Raw genomic sequence first — 22,912 nt, 5'->3', positions numbered from 1 at the left:
GTATTGAGTTTAATCTGCCTGAGCTTCTGCCAAGAGTCTCATGGAAATTTTTATTTTGCCTGCATCACCCTTTGGGTCTCCTCCTTGGGCAGGGCTTCATGGCTGAACAGCATCTCCATATTGTGTTGTGGCAATTGCTGCAGCGGGTGACTCATGGGCGATGAGACACCCACCTTCACATTCTCTGCGTCACCGGGCACGCACAGGCCACTATCAGCTGGTGTCAAAGTGACCTGAAAGGAAAAGTTTCTTTGTAACTTAAAGAACAGAAATATTTTTAATTTATTTTGGGTCAGTTTGACCTAAATTAATTTGGGTTTGATTTCTCTCAATGGGAAATATGCGCATCATTGGCATGTCTTATGGCTCCCTGGTTTCTCTCTCTCACAGCAAGTTGTTGAGAGAAGAATGTGTGGCTCTGAGGTGGATCCCAGGGTTGCCATCTCCAGATGTTTTTAGTAACTTGCTGGTAATAGCCCCTCCTGAAATTAGAAGTAGGGGAAATGGGAATTTTGCTTGATGGGGAGCCCTGCCTGTTTTTCCACCTCGTCCCGGGGCCCATCTGTTTTCGCCTGGATTCTACAGCTTCTGTTGGCTCCAGCTGTTTCACAGCTCCGATACAACTTGTTCACGCTGCTGCTCTGAACTCTGCTCCTATCTTTACTCGTCCTTTCTTCTTCACTCCTGCTTGTAACAGACTGTGTGATTACATTGCAGAGAGAGTCCCAATCATGAATTTTTTTGTTAAATCTGATACAGTTTAGCAGGACTGAGTCAGTAAACTGCTAAACATCTTTTTAAATTATGCTTGCTAGATTGCAATTGTACAGTCATTTGATTTCCATAGGTTTGGTTTCTATTTTCTATGAAAGGCGTTTAAAAAAGTAAATGCTACACCTGAAAGTAAATGCTGTCAAAACTGTGTTGTCACTGTACTAATTAAGAAATAGCCATGGGGGCAGGGGAGGTATTTGAGAGGGACCTGAAGAAGTGGTCTGGCCATGCATGACCCCAAGGCACCATCAGCTGTCAGCTGTGCCTTTAGCTGACAGATGTGTCTCTAACTTGTTTTTTGCAGCCTCCAGGGATGGGGATTCTTCATTCTCCTTGGCAATCTGCTTCAGACCTTTGCCTGTTTTACAGATGCTTTTTCTAATGTCGAGCCATTCTGTCTGAAACTCTTGCCTGTGTCTGTCTTGCTACAACCTTGCTTCCTGTCCTAGAGACCTTATTTGTAGGCAGGATTAACAGGTTAGTCCTCTTTTCAGTCACTGTTATCCTGACTTTCTTCAGGTTTGTCTCAACTAGGTGAAGTATCCTTGTAGGTGATATATTATAAATTATTCTTATGAAACTGTTCAAGCTTTCTTTTGGACAGTAATAGAGCTGTCTTGTAGGGCTTCTGGATTTCCTCAACTCTTCTACTGTGTAGTCAGGTCAAAAGTGTTCAGCCCTCAGTTCAGGTTTAGTCATATGCCAAGTAGGCAGCCATAAATTTTCACCCAATTTTTCTCTTCCTGTCCCTGCCCCTCGCCTCCCTGCCTTGTTTCTAACCTTTGCTTTAAAAAATGTGCATGAGACCAAAAACCCCTGGGACCCACCTGACCAGTGTTGCCAGCAAAACAGATCATCCTTTACTGGAACAGAATGTGAATATGAACCTGCTCTCTGGTTCTCAGGTCCTAGCTTGGGAAAGAATTCCCATGTGTCTGAAACTGGAGCCAAAACTGAGGACAGTTCCTCACTTAGGATATATCTCAGGTTCCACAGAGCTCAGACTGTTTGAATTTAGGAAGAGCTTTTGGAGCTGAATCTGATCACATGATTTGATTTTTCATTCATTGCTTTCCAAACCCTCCCACTCATTCTATTCCAAAGTCAAATTCTTATGTTCTCTTAAATTAATCCCTCTAAATCAAAAGATGCTAGATTATTATTTTTTTTTTAGTATTTATTTGTCCTGTGAAAGCACAGCAGATGCCACGTTAAAGAATTGACTGTGTTTATTCAGTTTCTTCCCAATTAACTCTCTTTCTCAAAGGCTATCCAAATATTAACACTGTAACTGTCAGTGTAGCTCAGGTCAGTCAGTCGAAGCATTGGTGCATTTTATTATTTTATTTGTATCTTCACTGCTGAAGCAGAAAATGTCTTCAAAAGGGAGGGAGATTGTTTTAAACCAGAATGTAAAAAGGATTTGTTGCAAGTTGATTCCTTTTCAAGATGCAAGTGTTTAAAAAAAAAAGAAATTAAAAAATCTGATATTTATATAGTCATAAGGTGAGCAGTTCCACCTAAAGACAGAGGAAAGTGCTCTCAAGGCTGCCTCACTCCCCCAGTGGTTGGCATGTGCCTTCCTGTGGGCTGAAAGTATGTAAGGAGCTTGTGGAGGGATGGGAATAGAGTGATACTGGGAGATATTTGTATTAAAATATACAACCCTATATCAACCCATTGTAAGGTGAAAGAAAGCACAGGTGGTTGCTGTTTCCTGAAATGGAAGGGCAGAACTTTCATGTAATATTTTAGAAAACAGACATTTCCTTTGGGACTACCCTGCCATGGAAGAGCAATTTTTGAAGGGGTTTGCAAGCAGAAAATCAGCCATCCCTAGTTTAACCTTCTGTCAGTGGCTTTTCCTCCGTGTGTAATTTATAATTGTATCGCATTTCTGTTTAAAGCCAAATCCATATGTTTCAAATTGCTTTACCAGTTAAATCCACTTGTTCCATTTTCTGATCAACTTGCATCTGTTGTGTGTCTTTCACAGCTAGTACATAGCTAGGGTACCACAGCCAAGAAACCTTTACAAGTTGTAACTCCAGTTTGGTTCTGCTAGGACAAAAATTATCAAGGTAGTTAATAGTGGCCACTAGTTTTCTTTCACAGATTTTTATTTAAAATATTTTTACATTACAGTCTGGCTCTCTAGAAAGACCTTAAGGTTCTTTGCAGCAAAGTAGTTAGCATGTAGTAACCTGCAGAAACCCATCACTTCTCTAAGCTTTGTGGAAAAACATGACTTGCTTTATCTGGGTCACTCGGAACTTCTCTTCACGATCTTTTCTCCCTGCATTCCCCATCTGTGCCATGTTTTAATCCATTGGCAAAACCAAAAGTATGTTCCTAAAGCAGTGATATTTGTTGGAACTTGTAGGGCAAGATGAAATCAGGCAGAGAGAGAATGAGAGAGATGAAAAGGGTTTAATATGAGAAGTCATGGAATCTTCTAAGATTTAAGTTTAAGCCATATAGAGAATTTCTCAGATGCCCAGAAACTCACACACATATTGTTCTCTGAAAGACAGGCACAGAGCAGCCAGAGCAAAAGAGCCAAATGGAAAAATCTCATATTTTGTTGAAGAAACCCATTTGTTATCTGTTGCTTTAGTTGCTCTTGTCTCAGTTCAGCCAATGTGGAGAGGAAAGCTCTCATTATGAGTCCTGTGAGTGTAATTATTCAATCTGCTGGAACACAGCTGATAATTTCTTTTAGCAAAAATCTTCATCTTTTTTATACTGAATCATTAAAATTTTGGAGAAATTTTCTTTCTCCCGTTGTTAGGCAATCTCACTAGCAACTTGCTCAAGAGCCAGATCCAGTCCATTGGGTCTTTACTTTTGGACTTGGGTCTTTGCCTCAGAGCATATGGGGAAAGTTTGTCTAGGCAGGGCGATGGTGTTCAGATAACCAACTGGTTAAGCCTTGGTTTATGTTGTAGAGGAAGTACAACATCTATCAACAGCAAAATACTAGTGGAGAGAAATGAAGCTTAAAATAATCAATTCAGTGAGCAAAGAGGAGAGGATATTTGAGCTGATTTTGTCTGGTTGAGGAAGGACAGTTATGACACCAGTCTGTGAAGCCTAAACGTTAAATTCTGTTAGTGTGAGGTCTTCCACTGGAATTAGCCAGGAGAGAACATGACCTTGCCTTTTCTTTGTCTTCTTAATACGTTTTTTAAAGTGAAATTGAAACGTTTTTGGTTCTTGGATTCTGACTTTTTCCTCAGTGTTAACCACTGTAAGAGTCAACACAGATTCTGCTTACTGTGCCAGTATTTGCTGTAATAACCAACAGGTATTTTCAGATGTAGATTTATAAATACACTTGTTTCAAATGTTGTTATTAAATATTACTAAACTGTACATTTTTGAGTGCACATATCGTGATAAGTACAGAAATTGGGATGAAACTATATTTTAAAAATAAAATATTTACGGTATTTTATTCTAATAATTTTAGGGAAAACCAGGACAGAAAGGTTATGTAGGTGATCCTGGACTGGAAGGCTTAAAGGTAAGTGATTTTTCTATGTATGAAATAAAATGTGTTTGGAGTATCGACTGTGTATATTATACACTGCTATACACAGTGGCATGCCAGTTAAAAAGGATATGAGTACATATGCTTCTATATAGTATAAATGTATATTTCATGGGTGATTCTGCTTTCTTGCAAGATCCCATTTTGGAAAAGAAGGAAAATTGTGCATCCCTAGGAGACAGGGATGTCTGAGCAAAGACAGCACCTGCTAAAATAAGATCCTAGCCACCTGGGAATGTGAGGGTGGCTGGGCCTGGCGACAACAAGGGACACAGGGCAGTTCCTGCACTGGCAGGGTTTTGAGGGTGTGACAGGGGTATGAGATGAAGTACTGCAGTTTGAAAGAGGAGCTTTCAAAGTGGCAGCAGAGTTCCTCAGTGCTGAGTTGCAGTTTGAGTGAACAGTGCCCGAATCACTGCTCATCGGGGTGTTGAGATTATAGTCGTAGCCAGATAATTAATAGTGCATATACACCCAGCTTCCACTTGTAAAATACATAGCAAAATGTTCTGGAATTATGTAATGTGACTTGCAGCATGATTAAGGAGAACAGAATTAATTAATGCCAATTCCAAGCTTTTGGGGGAAGGGGGAGAAGTTTGTTAAAATATTATTTAAATGTCAATTTTACTAGTATTTCATAACAAAATTAAAGTTATCAGTAGTGTGCACAGCTAGCACTTGTGAAATAAGGTAATTTGTGGAAAGGAAGATTTAAATAAAAACTAAATAATTTATAGTATTTGCTGACTTAATTTATTTAGTGAGCCCTTAATACATAGTTTTAATTTTTGTGGGCAAGTCCTAAATACGTTAGGACATCTTTTTACAAAATCCAAATTAGCCACTGACAAAATTAAATTTTTGCTGGTTGCTTAACTTTAGCTTTTAAAGTTTTAATTGGCAGATGTAATTTAGAAAATAAAGCGGCTCCTAAGAAAATAGAGGACTTCAGTATACACATATGAAAGAAATTACCTCTCTAATGAACTACATCATCTGTTTTCTACATTTAACAGGGAGAGCAAGGAGACCAAGGAAACCTTGGAAAAACTGGTGAAGCAGTAAGCTTGAATCCTCTTTCTGGTTTTATTTTTAATTTTATGTTTATTTGAGAGTGAATGAGTAATTTGTTGCAGTAACTTTCTGATGAAGTTTGCCTTTCTTTGAAGCTGTAGTATGTTGGCTATACCTCTCTGGTCTTTCAGAATCACACTATTTAAAGAAATTCCTCATTTTAAGTATTTTCCAGAGTTATTCTGCTTTTTTCCTAGTAGGTTGAGTGAACATTACAGGTAGTTGTAGGGATCTTCCAAAGCACGTTCAAGTAAGTGAACGAGTGATCCTTTTCCAGTTAAATCATTTGAGAGGCCACATGTAGCCTGAGATGTATTTTGCAGACTTGTTCTTGTCTACCTTCCATAAAATCACAGAGCTCAAGGTGAGCTTGAGAAGACATGTAGTCCATCCTCTATTGCCTAGGCAGGATCAATTATATTTATATCACTCCTGGCAAATATTTGTCTAATTAACAAGCTCCAAGAACGAAGGCTCCAGGACCTGCAGGCAGCCCAGGACCTCTCTGTCTTTATTGTTAAAAAGTTCTTCCAGTTGTGTAACTTGACTCCCTTCTGCCGGAAACAACATTTTTCAAATGATGGTTGTTATCGTGTGCCTCTTTCATTCTTTCTTCTGAGACTAAACAGTCCCAATTCACTTAGCCTTTCATGTATTCTAGATGATTTGTCACATTTTTACTCTCCTGTAGACTTTTTCCAATTCATCTAAACATCTGTGACTTCAGCTTACTGTCCAAACTCAGACTGCTTAGAAAGGAAAAATTGCTTCTTACAATCCATATTCTTGAATACATGTGCCCATTTTTGCATTAACATGTTGTTATTCTATTAGTGATCCACAGCCTCCAATCCTTCTTTTTTGAAGTCATTATCTTTCCCAGTTCTTCCATTTTAGATGCTTTTTTAGTTGATAATTATCACTTAAACATACTGCCTTGCAATTCTCTCTGCTTAAGATCATCCCCTGCCCTTCTGTATTTTTAACGTTTGCCTGGGAATTATGAGCAGGTGTGAGCTTGTTGACCCGTGCTTGAGTTACCCAGATGTTGTGTAGAACATGATGAAACTGGTTTTGTTTCTTGAGTTAATGTATGCTGAGAAGAGATACCATACACTGGTTTGGGCTCAGTGCTCTACTGTCACATAAACTCTGTTCAACTTAGACAGCAGAGTGAGCTCTCCCTAGTCTGCAGAATACGAAGCAGACATGGCTGAGACAGCTCATCAAATGGTTGGTTACTGCTGAAATTTTCAATACTGCTTGTAAGTCGAGTCAAGCTTCTCTGTGCACTCTGAAGACTCTGCTCTAGGGAAGGGGACTGAGGAGCTGAACTCTATTTGCTTAGACAGGAACCAATAATGCCATATAACGCCATCAGGTCCGCTTAAAAGTCAGCCAGCACATCTCTAAACGTAGTGAGTATACTTAGCATCAGCTCAATCTGTAGCTTTGTTCAGCAGTTTATACATAGCAAAACCTTCATTTCGTTAGGTTATAATCAGACCTGTGAAGCAATAGTTTTCTTATAACACCATTTGGAAAATCTGGGGTTTTTTGTATTGCTGAATGATTGGGCAAACCTGGATGAGTGCTGGAGAATGAAGATGTCATAGTAGAGGAGAACAGATGGGACATCATAACACTACGTTGCTTTTATGGAGAGATGCATAAATGACTGTACTGGGATACAGTAATATAATCTGTCCATACAAGCAGCATTTCTCTGTCAACATAACAACTTCCCCCCCCCCCAAAAAAAAAAAAAACCAATAGAGCAAAATTAAGCTTTTATGACATATTCATTCTGTTTTTCAGCCTGTAACATGTTAGGGAAAATTGATAGCATTTACTCTGTTGTACAGTGCCACATGCACCAAAATCATCAACAAAAGATAAAGCTAAGATCAATCTTAGATAAAGCTAAGATCAATCTTAAATCACTACATTTATAATAGTACATAAAACAGTACAGAAGCTAATTAATTAACATTAAGTTTCTGTGTTTGTCACGGGATTTGTTTTGCTCCTCAATAAGCTTGAATTCAGTGTACACATTTTTCATAACTTGGGTATTTTGTGTGAACATAATATCATTCACAGCTGAATGAGCTCCATTCTAATATAAATGCAATATTCGCTATCTCAAATATATAATCAATAATTACATGTTACAGTAATGATTAATAAGTCATACTTACTACCTAACTGTAGTCAGACATAAGCTGCAAGAATAAAATAACAAAAATATTCTTTGTGCCAAAAGAGGGGGTGTTGCAGCCCTGTTACAGTGTTATAAAGCAAGATAATTATGGCCCATCACTAATTACCACTTCCCACACTTGCTGTTTCAAGAATTTGCATATGATACAGGATGACATGAGATACCCAAGAATTGAAGTGGTTTATAAGCTATTGATAAATACTCTTTATTTGTGGATTGTAGAATGTCATTTGCTTTATGTACATGCATTTTAATCAAATGAACTTCATAGGCCCTTGATCCTATTATATTACCTTTATATTATCTGGCAGCAGAGGACTAACACCCACTATGTGATCTTTAGGGAGATAATATATATTATCTTGTGGTTAAGGCCAATGGTAAAACACCAAGAGCAGGAGACAGCCTTTCAAGGACACTCAGCAGACCTCACAGGAAGACTTTTCAAAGTCCCTTCCCTTCACTTTATTCACAACTGTAATCTGTAACAGTTAAGCTTTTCCTAAGTAAATTGAAAAGTACTAGTGGGAAGAGGATGTTTTTTCTCATATGTAGAAAATGGTTTTCCAGATGTGAGTCCTGATGTAAAATATTCACTTCTGTACACTTTGGACACAGTTTTTACTTCCAGCTTCTGTTCGTAACAAGTAATTTTTCTTCCCCTTGGTATGCAGAGAGAATACAAATTTCTTAATACAGAGATAAATCCACTCCCTGCTATTCAATATTAGCTCTGGTGGCATACATGATGGCTCCAGGACATCTCTGGAATCAAGCATGCTACACACACACACACAAAAAAAAAAAAAAAGTTTGAAAAACAAAAGACAAAGTACAAGAGATAAGTACAAATGCTACTAGCTGCTGTGACAGATTTTGAGATGGAGCCCAAAAGAAGGTAAGGCCTTAACAAACAGCACTAAACAAAGTGTAATCACTGTACAATTTATTTAATAATAAAGGTAAAGGGGAAAAACAATACTAAAAAGTTGATAGGAAGTCCAGTGTCTAATAAAATTCTGTGTGTATGGTTTGTTCCTTCTGCACTACCCCCTGTATCTCCCCCTTTTTGGCTTAACTGTTGTTTGTTGTTTGTTCATGATCTTTATTGACTGAGTTTTTATATTATAGGTTATGATGCATACTTCTAAGTCCACAGTTAAAATATATGATACTGTTTTTTTAGCAATGGGGAATCCATCACAGTATTCCAGTTCTCCAAAAGAAAACTAGTACATTTCCTGAAGCTGCCAAAGGAAACAATTTTGCAATAATAAATCCTGTAAATGTTGAATTCATAGCAAATTATCACATAAAGCACATGTGCATGTCTGCTATTGAAACATTGATACCAAAAGGTTGTTGTACCAATATTTTTATTTTTTCTTTCAATTTTCTTACTTTTCCTGGTATCATCCATCTCTGTCTTTGACTAATACATCTGTCACTGCTGCCTGCAATGCCAAAATAGTTATGGCTTTTCTGTAGCAACTTTTCCAGGTTGAGTACTGCTTCATATCTGCGTAGAAAAATACAGATGGCAACTGTGCACAAGCAGGGAAGTTTCAACAGCAGGAGAGCGGACCATAATTCTTGGTTATTCAATCTAGTAAGATAGCTGAAATACAGGTTTGTCAATAGGCTAGAGGCCATATTGTCACATGAAGCTGCTGACTCTTCAGAGCACATTTCTGCCAAAGTATTTCTGGATGCTTGTCTAATGTGGAAACTGAGTAGACTAAATTTATAAAATGTTCGCTGTGCTTATAAGCTTAAAACGACACACATTTTAATACTAGTTGAGGAATGTGCCTAAGATCAAACTTTAGACACTAGTCCTTAAGAGAGTCCTACAACAAAAATAGTTTCTGTGGCTACAACAGATGCCCTCTTTAAAGGGGAAGGCAGGCAGGTTCAGGTGGTGTTGCTTGGCTAAGCAGAGCCCAAAACTGTGGTAGGACCTGGCAGCTGTCCTTTGCTGCAAGATGCTCAGTTAACTGCAGGACCATCAGATCCAGTTGAAGAGGGACTGGTTAAGATAGTGAGAAGTAAGGGACAGCAGACAGAGCAAATTGACACTGCTAATGAGACAAAATCTCTTGGATGTTATGCCAAAGGACACAACTGCTTCAGTTACTGAGAAAATTGCCCTTACGTTCTGGAGAGGAAAATCTCACTTTGCTGGCATATGCAACTGGATTTTGAACAATTAGATCAGATGCTATCCAGTGATTGACAGCAAATATTGGAAACCAGCTTTGGGTATCTCATACAAATGACCTGTCTGTGTTAAAGTGTCATGTATAACTTAAGAAAATGATTCATTGTTCAACTTTTATGGCACAAAATTGAACACATCTGAACTTAAAACAGCTGCTTGTCAGGATTGTGTCATTGTTTGGTAATGCTAGTGTTTACTCAGACTGTGCCACACTGAATAACTAAGTGCAAGTTAATTCCAATTTCTCCTTGCCGGTTCCATTGCAGAAATTCAGCCCTCGCCCCATATGCTTCTGAATTAGAAATCACTGACATTCACATATTGAGACAGGGTCCAAGGGTGGAACTGTCAGCTGCAGCATGTACAACTGGTGTCAAAAGGACAAACTAAATAAGCAGAGTTCATGAACACAAATCCTTGAAAAATAATCTTCAAAGACCTGGAAAAGTTACATGTCAGCAAATTTGCCCAGTTGCAAACAGTTTTTGAAAGAGCAGAGAGAAACAAAGCTGAGATGAGAAGTGCTTCCCCCCCCCCCCAAAAAAAAAAGCTAAAAAGAATAGAAAGTTGTGGTTCAGCAAACAAACAAACAAACAAAAAGTGATATTCAGGCTGTCAATGGCAGCTCCACAGCAGACTGAAAATGGTCAGCCTGTGAGTCTGTGGGAAGGCAAGACAAGGCTGCAGTCAGGCCATGTGCCTAGCAGTTGAGTTGCTTTTGAGTATAATTCCCATAAAGCAATTACCACATCTCCTGCAGAGGTAAAAATTAGCTGGATTAGCCACCAGGGATGCTTAATTCATGGAGAATGGAAACTGCAATCCCATTTGCTTGAAGAAAAGATTAAATGAGCGTTAACTGATGTTTTCAGGATGCTCGACAGAAGGAGTTCTTTGAACTATCATGAAAATCTGGGCTTTGGGGATATGCAAACAAGAATTGTAAGCTGTAGCCCAAAAGAAAAGTCAATTGAGGAAAACCTTTTTTTTCAAAGACTGGTGAATGCATGGGGCATTGCCAAAGGCTTCAGAAGAAGAAACTAGTTCAGCTGCTTTTAGAAACCTATTGGATACAGACTGATGTAAGTTCTGTGAAGACTTCATGGTGAAAGGTACTAATGATACTTCAGTGCTTATGTTGTGTATATGTTGTGCTATGTTTTAAGCCTAGGTGAACTGCTACATCATCACTGCTACATCTTTTTCTGAAGAAGAGTGGGGAAACAGGTTACAGTATCTGGAGGTTAGCTTTTTCAAGCTGCTGCTTTTTTTTTTTTTTTTTTTAAATAAGGACTTTTTGTTAGTAGTGCTCCTCATCAGCTAGTTTCAGCTGCCATGCTACCCCACAGAATACCCATAGCCCCACACACTTTATGGTTTTGAAAGTTAGGACTAACACCTTCACAGAATCACAGAATCATCTAGGGGGGGGGGGGCGGCTGATAAAACTGTTTTCTGATGAGGCAGTCAGTTTGTAACCAGGTCTAGCAAAGCATTAAAAAACCAGACTGTTGACCTAGGAGACCTTGTTGAAAATAGAGTGTAATTAGATGACATTTTCAGAACTATTTTCTGTTTTCTTTGTTGGTTACTTTTATTCAGCTTTCCCAGTGGTCTGGAGACAGGGCTTTCTTTAAAACTTCAGGTTACTCTTACCTCTAAGTGCAGGATATTAACAGCTGCTCCAATTAGTTCATACCTGATACTGGTACAGTAGTGAGCAAATGTTCTACATAAAGGCTCTATTGAAAGTCTTTAGTTTCAAAAGCTTGCCTGTGGTTCAACAATATGCTATTTTTGATCAGATCAAAAATAGAGTCATGTGAAAGCACTGATCTGGTACAATTTCACCCAGAAATCTATGACTAGCAGGGGTTTTTATTCCAGAGCAGGTATCAACTGTCCATGACACCTCCTTTCTCACAGATCAGCTACCTTTTGTTCTACTGCAGGTGCTACAGAGCCCAAATAGCAGCCAGTGTAAACCCTGAATAACGCTTTCTTCTTAATTTCTGTCCAGGCCTGATCTGGGTCACATCTGTTAGAAGCATGCATGAACAGATCTAGTATTAGTGCCTATGATACCAGAGTCACACAGATGGATTGATTTTTAAAATATTTGTTAGTACCATTATATCTGGCTAGCAAAACAGAGCTTAGGTGAATATTTAATTTTTAGAACTTCATTTTTATAATGTTACGAGTTGTAGAGGTATTTTTCTATCTATGTGCTGGGTATTAAATAGTAGAAGCTGATTGCTAGAGCATCCACTTTTCTTTCTCCTCCTATCAGTCATTCTTGGTTGTCTTTTAACATAGATATTTGGCGTGAATCTTCAAGGAACCTCAAGGAGATTTTGATGCGTTAAAATCAAACCTAAACATTGGCTCATTTTGGGTTTTTTGAGTACTGTGCCAAAATGTATAAAGTCCTTCATGAAGTATGAAGTTGAGCTCTTATAGAAAAGTTCAAGTGGGAACCTTAATGAACAGGCAGAGTTTATGATATTACTGAATAGTGGATCTGGACTGAAGTGATTCAGCACAGATTCAGGACAAATTTAAATGAAAATTAATTTGAGATAAAGAAAAAGTTCATAGCAAAATGTTAATATGGAAAGATAATATTTTAAATTTACTTATGTCATCTCATAAGAAGAATGTTGAATAAAAATGTTTGAAAAAATGCTAAACTAACTAAAATAACATTGGATTGGAAAATTTTCAATTATCACAAAAGAATGTGTTAGCATACAACCTGAGAGGTAACTGATTCCACAGGAATGTATGGAACCAGCTGAATATTCCTTTCTCACTACCACGCTTTTCAATGGATTAGCCCATACTTGGGTTTGCATTAAGTGTACAATGTGTTTTCAATTTTTCAACTACAGTCCAGTTTCTAACACAGAGCATGTGCCCTGGCAAAATGCTTTGTCTTTCTCAGGCATATGTTAGTTGTGAGATCTGGTCTCTGATTAATTTTCCACAGAAATGCTCCTGTCATGAAGGTTTCTAAAAATGCTGTTATTGTCACTGGAGAGTTTTACACAAATCCTTGTGAATAGAAGTTTATGTCTATCTTTTTAATAAGGCAGTGATTTTTTTAAAAACATTTCAGGGTTTTTTGCTTTACTTTTATGTTGCCTAATACATTCAGTTGTTGGAATCCACCACTGCTCCCCAAAGGATTGAAGGGATGATGGAAGACACTGAGTCAACAAACCTGCTTTGGACAGTATTCATCCTCTTCTGTAGAAGGAGAGAGTTGAAACCTCAGTGAAGTCCTAGTGGCTGGATTTTATAGTAAACCAATCCAAATCTGGGATTTAAGTAGCCATGTGATCTTTAAGAAAGCCCATAGAGAAAACATCACCTTATGGTTTGATGGAACAAGATTTTTTGCTCTCTGTTGGCACTTTCTCTTCGCTGTATGGTACTAATTGTTTTAAAGACCAAAATTATACTCCAAAGTAAGATTTCTTCTTTCTTGCCTCTACATGTACCTGCCCTCATTTTATCTCAGTCTCAGATGCTTGCCCTCTCTTTTGAATGGAGGGGTGGAAGAACATTTAGTTAACCTGTCATGAACTTCTTTCCCCCTTCATTCCTCTTGAAGTCCCTATTGCCTTTACCATTTCAGTGGCTTAAGTTCTTTTTGTCATCTTGACTACTGTTTTGTTTTCCATACATATCCACTTCCCCTCATGCAGAGTTTCGTTTCCATCTTTTGCATCAACAAAAATCTGTTTCTTCTTTCAGTGGTTTTACTGTAAATTTTCTTTACTTTCTTCTGAGGAACACCCAGTGTCTAGCAAACTTTCTATTTAATGGCCAACTTTTGTTCTCACTCTGGAAGGTGTTGTAGGCTAGTCCTAATGTGCTGGGTAATACAACAGCACATTCAGTCACTGCTTCCTAGTCATTCCTTCTCTTTCAGACCAGAGCAATGGAGTCAGACAATACTTTTGAATTGAAAAGGGGACTGATCGGGGCTGTATAGTAAATGCTTCACTGCTGGTGCAAAGCACAGCTGCCCATCTTTCTAATCAGCATGTTCAGTCCTGTAAACAGTGTGGCATTGGCTGGGAGATCAGGAGTGTCTCTGTGGAAGGAGAATAGGTCCCAGTTACATCTTGGCTCTGATTATGTCTTCTGTCCTTTCTGGAATAAGAGAATCAGAATGATTTGTTTTTAGCCTTTTGAAACCATAGCTACGCACCCCTTATCTTGATGAGCAAGAGTACAGGGTAATTCTTTGTCTCACAGATTTCTGCCTGGTACCGAGGCCCACTGTTGGCCATGATTGGTAGCACTGGTCGCTCTTGTTCTCAAAGGTCACCACAAAAGTCCCTCATTCCTGCTAGTGACGTCTGGGCATCTCCTTAGTGCCAGTATCACCAGGATGAATCTTTGGCTGCTGCCAAGCCTAGAGATGTCTCAGTTCTGACATATAATATACAAGTTGTCACACATAATACACCAGTCCAGCAGTCATAGGCATGCCTGCTTATCTCCTTAGCCTCTTCCAGAAAGTAGTTTGTGCCAGTATTGTCAGCCTCAAAGGCAGCTGTATCAATGACGCATTGCAATGTATTTGAACTATGAGATTTCCAGAGTAGCTAGCACTATAAGAAAATAAGAAGCAGTCATATAACCTTAGTTACTTTGTACCTGTGATGTTAAAGTACTTGAGGCAAAACTGTATTGAAATTATACAGGTAAAAGCTACAAAAGTTTTTCTTTTTTTCAAGGCAGAGATCTCAGACTGCAATGTTGTCTTTTGACTAAGAAATTATTTCTATGGAATAAATTACTACTAGGTTCTTTAAAGGAATACAAGCAGTCTACTGAACTCAGAAGTAACGCGTTTAAAAAAATCTCACTTAGATACCAGTGTAGTGCTACTTAAGCAAGTACATTCCTACACCTATAGAGATAGCAACACCAATGTGTGAATTGCCGGTTTATTTGCACTCTTTAAAGGGCAAATAGTTTTTGCTTTTTAAAGTGTTGCAGACAGTTGTGTATTATGTCACTACTAGGAGCTTCCACATTTCTGCCATCTTTCATGAGCAGTCATGCGATGTATTCTTGGCACCTATTGCTTTTTCTTCAAGCTCACTGTGTCATAATTTTTGCAGTTGGGACCTTGTGCTATAATTTTTTTCTTTTAGTTTCATAGTAAAGGGGGTATTGCAAGCACTGGTAATAAGCTTTTTAGAAGTACTTCCTCTCATGTTTCTCATCCCATATGGTGGTACTTGTTCTATTAAGTGCAAATTTGTGGGAGAGCTTCAGGAGAGAGTTATTTCATTTTTGAAGGACTGAAAGGCTCTGATGCCCTGACTTCAAAGGCATTTGGAGCTACAAGTCTTAAAGGGAAAATTCTGACAACACCTGATCCAGTATAATTTTTGTTTTGACTGGCTTTCACTTTGTTCCACTGAAGTTATTCCTCTTGAAATTTGTGGTCATACTGAAGCTCTAACAGAGCAATTTTGCCTTTTAATTGTATGTTTGTAGAGTCTTGTAAAGTCTTGCACTGCAAGACTGAGCTCAGTGGCAGATCTTAGTTGGCAGCACAGTATGGTGGTTAAATTATTGCGATTTCTTTTCTAGTAGTAGCCATTTACTAGATGCAGTGATCCTCCTGCATGGATTGTAAGCTAGGTTAGCTTGTGTGGTCCTCACTTCCCCACAGGAGCACTTAAACAAATAGACCAGTGGTTCTCTGGGATGTAGAAATGTGCTGTGCTCGGCTGCTGGGTTGCTGGGGAGCTACCAACCATGAACTCATGTAGACATCACACTAATAAAAGTCTGCTTACTTTTTGTATAGGGATCAGCTGGTTTACCTGGAGAAACCGGGCCATCTGGAAGCCTTGGTGAAAAGGTACAATAATGCTGACTACTTAGCAGCAAAAATCAGTTCTGAAAGCCATTGGGTTGATAAAATATTGGTGAGAGATAGTTTATTGACCACTGACAAAGCTAATATTCCCGTAGCTCTTTCAGAACACAGGGATGTAATAAATGGTAATCCAAATGTTGTTATTTGAGGTATGCATCTAGTATCCTTGGTTTTACTTGGCAATTAATTTAGACCTGATAGATTAAATATCTTGTTCATATTATGGCATTTACATTACTATCCACTACTATTGATTTACAGAAACTGAAATAAATAATACTTGTTTTATAATGTCACTGGTTTTGCACTGCTGCATATTGAAGACAAAAGTAAAAAGGTAAAAATCGGCTGTATGCATTAACCGAGTAGAGAAGACAACATAGTTTTGTCTGCTGTGCAGTAACAGTTGTATTTATGAAAGTAAAGTTTGGCGGACTCAGTATGACTAGAACAGTATAAATAGCTTTAGCATATTTGACATGGTTTTATTTAGGTGAACTATTTTAAAACTGGAAAACAGGAAACTATTACTGGACTGCATGTCAGCTTCAATTACAATGAAAACATAATTGTTTGTCAGAATGATCCAGCACCATTTGTATTTCTTCCCTGTAGGGCTGAATTATTTCACCTAGACTGGTGCCTGCTGTTTAGATATTTATTGAGAAAGTCTTAATAATGTATTAGAACTTCCATGAAAATCTGATTATAATTTATATAATCTATGAAAGGAAATACGTCAGTGGAAAGCACTGTTTGTTAAAACTAAAATTTAAACAAGTCTCATATGGTTTTAATCATAATATCATTTAAGAATTTAGTGTCAAAAGATTCTTTTTGTTTATAATTACACTTGGCCCCAAAAGATTACCTTGAAATACTGCTGCTAGTTTAGCTAGGATGGAAAAGGCAGAAAAAGACTAATTAATCTATCACCAGCAAATGGAAATGAGATTCTTCATGGTGCAGTAATTGTTGTCATTGCTATGCTGCTTCTGTAGAATTTATTGTCTTTCTCTTTTATGGGTTAAATAGTACAATGTAAACATGCTATTTGGATTTAAATGACAAACATACTTCCAGCATAATTATTTTAATGAAATGTGTCTTCACAGTATGCAACATAAAATGTAGTGTTATCACTATGTCATGTATGCTATCTGCAGTAGAAGTGTAATCTTTGTATGGGGACAATCTACAGCCAAGCCACGTGTTTGGGCTAGGTGTTATATGAATAAAAGTATGTAAAACAAGAAAGAGACCCTTCCTACTTCCCCTATTCCCATTGCTTCTGCAGCAGCTGCTGAAGGGCTGGTCTTGCTTTTAGACCTGAGCTTTCCTAACACATACTTGAAGAAATGAGGGAGAGAGGAACAAAATTTCCTTATTCATTTGTTTGCTTGATTAATTTTATGGATTAAAGAACAGAACTATAAATGAGATGCACCCACCTGAGGGAAAAAAAGGATCCACTAGCTGCAGTTTGCAGAGACTTATGTAATGCCAAATCTCTTCTTCAGTCTTCTAGGAAAAGAGAAGACAGAGAAACTCCACTTCATCATCTTTTCAAAATGTGGGTGGGCTTGTAGGAGGAAGGAGTGCAGAAATTCAACAAAAGTGAACAAAAGGTCTATGTGCTGTTTCTGAAGGGCAGTCCCTGAACCAATGGTGTCATGCACTGCAAAAAGTGGTTCCCTTTAGCAACCAAATCTCTTCTAGATTATGGGCTATAACCCTCATGGAAGACCCCTTGGATTGCTGTGGTATTGTTATAGCAGGTTTGCCTTGCTGGCCAGATATGCCTGGCTCAGTGGACGATGGAAAAAGTTAAGGAAAATACACTCACTGATATTTTCTGTTTAATTTTTTGTTAAAGGGAGAGCGAGGCAGTCCAGGACCAGTAGGTCCTCCTGGAGAGAAAGGTGTCATGGTAAGTCATAAGTGACATAAAATCTATAATTATGTTACTTAAAAAGGCATTTTACTTTCTAAAACAGTAATAAATTCTCATTCTTCTGACTGTGCAAGCCTTATGGAAAAAAAAAAAAAAGTAGTATTTCTGATGTGTTGTTCCTAGGAAGTTCCATTTAGCAGGTTTATTCCCTCTGTGGAAGTGACATCGCAAAGTGGTTCATTAAATAAATTAGGAGGGCAACTGTATTTTTGTAAAATAACTCTAAGCAGTCTTATGTAAAAAAATTAAACACAGTTAATTGAAAGGAGAGAGAGATAAAGGAGGGAAAGTAAAATAATCTCCTATGTAGGCTGGAGTAACACAAGTTATTCTAATAGACTGGTAACTAGCATCACCTCTAACTGTACTGCACAGCAGTACCCAAACAGCCCCTGGGTGCCACTCTTGTGGGAGATCTGGCTTCCTGACATTACCACTTGTCCTAAATCAGGATGCAACATTTCAAGCAGCACTGAACAGTTCAGAGGCCACTATCATGTTAGGCAGGGTGATGGGGCACAGAAGTAAAAAATCGGTATATATGTGTCTGTTGTCACGTTCATGTTGAAGTTCTCAAGGGAAAGTGGTTAGGGTTTGGTTGTGTGTTTGCTAGTGAGCACTGTGATGGCTCCTGAATGTACAGAGAACACCTACAGACTTACCTGTTTACAAGGAGATGACAGGGAGATTATAGGCAACGTACTACGTGTTGCATCCTGCGTCGTGTCATACTGATGCGGTAGGCAGTGGTGAAATCTCAGCAGCCTTGCATAGAGACTGCAGACATGGGCCTGAGAGTGGTGCAGTGGGGAATCTTCTTGTCATGGAAATGGATGGGGTTTTTTCAATGTTTGTAGTAATTACTCTTTGGGCATCCGTTGGCAAAGAAGAGACCAAGAACCCTCAGGCTGCAGACCAACTTCATGGCCCATGCAGCAGGAGACAATAATTTTTGAAGCCTTTGGTGCTTCATTAAATCTCTCTAATCTTGATTACCTTCAACCAGCTGCTTTTGATCCATTAGAGCTGCTTTTGATCTTATTAGAGAGGTTAATAAAGGACAATTTATTAATACAGGATCCAATCTTACTTAGCTACTTTTTTTCAACTATTAGTAATGCTTATTGCCATAGGTAAATCCACTTAAGTCATAGCAGTGAGAGCCCTTCCCACTAGAGTAAGCCATCATAGCCCTCAGACAAGAGCTGTTCTTGGCATTTTGCCTTAGCCAGTTCTGCTTGCCCCAGGATGTGTCCACTTTCTGTTTTTACTGTCACAGCCTTGATGTGAGGATTTTGAAATTCATTTAGAACTCAGCAGTTTTTGTTTCAGTACATCCCTGTCAGCTAGTCCCTGTGTGTGGAAAAACTTCTTAGGTTGCTTTAATGATTACTGTGTTACATCCAAACAAATACCTGTTTTCTAAACAACATTTTAGGAATAACTTTTGTAAGAATAAACATTTAATTGACTTACCTCCAATTTTTCCAGTAAGTAACTGGATTTATTGTTGTTATAATAACAATTTTGTTGTTATAATAACAATTTTGATAAAATGATTCTGTCTTCTTTACTATATTTATTTCAATTCTAGGGTTACCCAGGACCTCCAGGAGGCCCGGGACCTATGGGGCCAGAAGGATTACCTGTATGTATAAAGTGGTGCTTTGGTTTGATGTAAAATTTACCATTTTCAAATTGACTTTTTGCTCTACTGAAGCTAAAGAATGGTTTCTAATGTGTACTGCAGTCTATAAAACTGTCACAAAAAATTGACCCATCCAGACACAAAGTTGGTTCCCCTGCTCTTCACCAGGATGATCCATGAGAGACAGGAAAATTAAATCATTTACTCATCTATTTAAAAATCACTCAGTTGAGACAAGTAGGGGAATGTAATTTTTTAAAGGATGGTTTATAATTGCACAACAATTTTATTTTTAATTCATTGATGCCTAATACAATTTAAATATATTCATTATGTGTTTAGTTTCATTGTTAAGCAAAAATATATTCTAATTTGCTATGTATAATTGTGTTATAATTTGGCTGCTATGGGTCTTCAGTACAGAGAGAAACTGATCTCAGAAATTCCTAGGAGTTTTTTAACATAATGTTGCTGAAATACAAGTATCCTTTAGCAATTTGGGGTTGTTGGACAGAAGTAAGTTATCCAGCAGTCACATCATTGTTTCTTATTCAGAATGAAGTTACATAGAATCTCTTATTTAGATTTTTCTAGATAAATTGTATCAAAGCAATTAATTGAATTTGAACCATGAGTGAAAGTGATTGATTTGTATTGGTTGCATTGACTATTGCTCAATGTGTATAAACCTTGTAATTGTCAGAAATCTGCATATAGAAGACAATGAATAATAAGTTTATTTAACATGTAGGGACCTTCAGGGACAAGAGGACCACCAGGGCCACAGGGACCTAAGGGAAGAAGAGTAAGTAATATTGCTGTTTTATATTACTTAGAGCAGAGAACAGTGCATTGCCAATATGAATCTGATGTGTAACCCGTGTACAGTTGCTTCCTTTTAACTCTGTCCTCTGGACTCAAGCCATTTTTACTGAAATCAGGCAGATGATACTAGTATTTCCACGTAGGAAATTATACAAATCCTCATTTCTCCTCATATTACAATTAAATGAAGGTTTGCTATTGATTCAAGCTGAGAGCAGGACCAGAACCAAAATCACCACTGACCTTATTTTCTGTATACGTAAATATTCAAATATTGGCATTTATAACTACCATTGCACTGTTTCAGTGTTTTAAGGACTATTTTATTTATCTGCATGCCATTGGTGGCTTTTGAAAGACAAACAAAACCACCCAAACTGTTCTGAGAGAGGAGTAAGCAAAGTCAGAAGATAGTACATGCTAGAATCTCAAACCTCTGATTAGATTGTCATTAGAATTCCCATTGTATACATTTTTATCAGGGAAGTGGAACCATTTTTCCACTGCGTACAAAACACTAATCCAAAGCCCACATAAGTGAAGAGGGAGTCTGTCCACATCACTTTGTACAAGCATTTGATCATGATGCATAAAATCAGTATCAGTGAAAGTATTGCAGTTTGTTACCTGGGGATAGTTGGCTCCATCATTTTCATAAATGCTTTCCTTCATCAACCTCACCAGTCACTTTCACTTCCTGTTGGGAGTTTTTTTGGTCATGTGTTTGCAGTCTGAGCTCAAGGTGTCTGCTGGAAGCACTGCCAGTATCATAGTATAGATAGGTTTGGTTGCAGCATGAGCAAGTGTATTCTCACTGGATTTATGGAGCTTGCTGAGAATAGCAGTGAAGATGCACCCTTCTAACATCAGGCTCACCTAGCAGTTTGACAGCATATCCAGGCTTCATAGGAGACTTGTACATCTCATACCAGTAGCCGGACCAGTCTTTGCAGGTGGTGTTATCATCAGGCAGTGCTTGACACTCATTCCTGATAAAGTTGCTGAATCCTTGTCAGTGAGATAATTTTGTTGTTTTCTTTCTGTCATAGGAAGCAGAAATGGTTTTTGCTAGAGCAAAATACAATTATAGCCTTCCTTTATTCTCCTTTGTTATTGCAATACATATATTTTCTAAGAAAATGCATGGTAAAATTTGAAAAGTTGTAAGATCTGGAGGTTTTACTCCAGTTAAAGATAGATACTTGAGAAGCACACGTTGCAATTTAAATAAGATTTTAGCTTAGAAAATATTGTGATTAGCAAACTTGGTAATACAAAATGTATTAACTATATATTCTTCTACATTACATTTTTGAGATTGCTAAGGTATTAAGATATTCAGTAAAGAGTTATATTTTCGGTGTATTCAAAATAATATATCTGAACATATTATATATTTGACCATTAATATAGTATATTTAAACACTATTTTGTATACTCATTCTTTTGGAAATATGCAGCATTTTGAAATATACAATATTTTGAATATTCTGTCTATTCAAAATATATAATGCTTAGCAACTTCACAGTAGGCTACAGGATTATTTGTAAGAGAAACTTCAGGGTTTCAAATTACTCTTCCTTCTGTAGTATAGTTTCCTCCTCCTTCAGAAGAAATTTATTTTAATTTACCTCTTTGTTCATGGTGCTGTGTGTAGGAACAATTTGTGAAATGCAGCATATGAAATGTGTAATTTCTATTAAAAGTCTGCAGTAGTGGTTCTGGGTTACCCTGTATTAGAGAGGTTTCTGGCTGGCAATGTCAAGTGCTTGGGGTGGTTGTTGTTGGTTTTGTTTAGTTTCAGACAGAGTATCATTTATCCCAGACTTCAATTTCCTTAAATGGTTAAAGCAAATTTGAGCAGGTATCTACATACACTTAATACCTATTGTGCTTGTCTGAAGTACCTATTAGAGACTTGCCTGTGGGTTTCAGGATTATAGAGTTATCTCAACAGTTCATGGAAAAGGACATACTCACCATCTTCAGAGAGAATCTGTATGGTCTTCTGAAAATAGTCTTAATTTTTCCCTTACAATAGAGGTGTTTTTTAAAAGCCTATTTAAAAGGATATATTGGTAAAAAATTATTTCTGCTAATTCAGTAATAGATGTTTTGGTTTAATAATGAATTATTTGTAAAAAACCCCCAACAAACAAACACAAAGTTGTATGCACTAAGAAATACTCAGTATTACTTTGATAATTTTACATGCAGAAATAGCAAATGCCTCCCACATCTCACAGGTCACCGGCTTATTTTATGAACTGAATATGTCACACATACATAATCTATCAGTGCCCAGAAAAATTACTTTATTGAGGCCTGTTTGTCAGGCAAAACTGAAGTGCAGATATATTTGTTTATGTAACATATCTAACAAAATTCAAAGACAAACCTTAATTAGCTGCAGAGGGCAAGAATCTGCCCCCGCTGACAAACACAGTGAACTGCCAAGAATTGGTGTAAGCAGGAGCATCCAGTCCCAGGCATCAACTAGTAGAGAAGTAGCTCATGCAGTGTTCAAATGTGTTTATATAAATGTGTTCAGTGGAGAGGAGGTCTAAGAGCTCTTGGGAGCCCTCTGTTAGTAACCAAGGCAGCCTTCTGACAGGGGTGTGAATTTCTGATTTGGTTTAGAGGAACAAAGGGAACAACAGCCTTTTTCTTTCACTGACAGGTTTGAAAATGCAAAACAAAACAGAAATGCAAAGCGATTGT

At 37.8% G+C, this 22,912-nt stretch overlaps 1 protein-coding gene across 1 annotated transcript in view; it reads left to right on the top strand.

Annotated features, from left to right (window-relative positions):
* The window catches only part of COL24A1 (collagen type XXIV alpha 1 chain), a 152,096-nt gene that overhangs the window by 78,323 nt on the left and 50,861 nt on the right, over positions 1-22,912 (top strand). The window contains exons 23-28 of the mRNA XM_026853918.1: positions 4,247-4,300; positions 5,347-5,391; positions 15,692-15,745; positions 17,640-17,693; positions 19,312-19,365; positions 20,117-20,170. Coding sequence (XP_026709719.1) covers positions 4,247-4,300; positions 5,347-5,391; positions 15,692-15,745; positions 17,640-17,693; positions 19,312-19,365; positions 20,117-20,170 — 315 coding nt within the window. The remainder of the gene's footprint in view (positions 1-4,246; positions 4,301-5,346; positions 5,392-15,691; positions 15,746-17,639; positions 17,694-19,311; positions 19,366-20,116; positions 20,171-22,912) is intronic.

This window comes from Athene cunicularia, assembly GCF_003259725.1.
Source record: "Athene cunicularia isolate RWA chromosome 8 unlocalized genomic scaffold, athCun1 chr8_part1, whole genome shotgun sequence".
Classification (NCBI taxonomy): Eukaryota; Metazoa; Chordata; class Aves; order Strigiformes; family Strigidae; genus Athene; species Athene cunicularia.
This window is presented reverse-complemented; position numbering and strand designations above follow the sequence as displayed.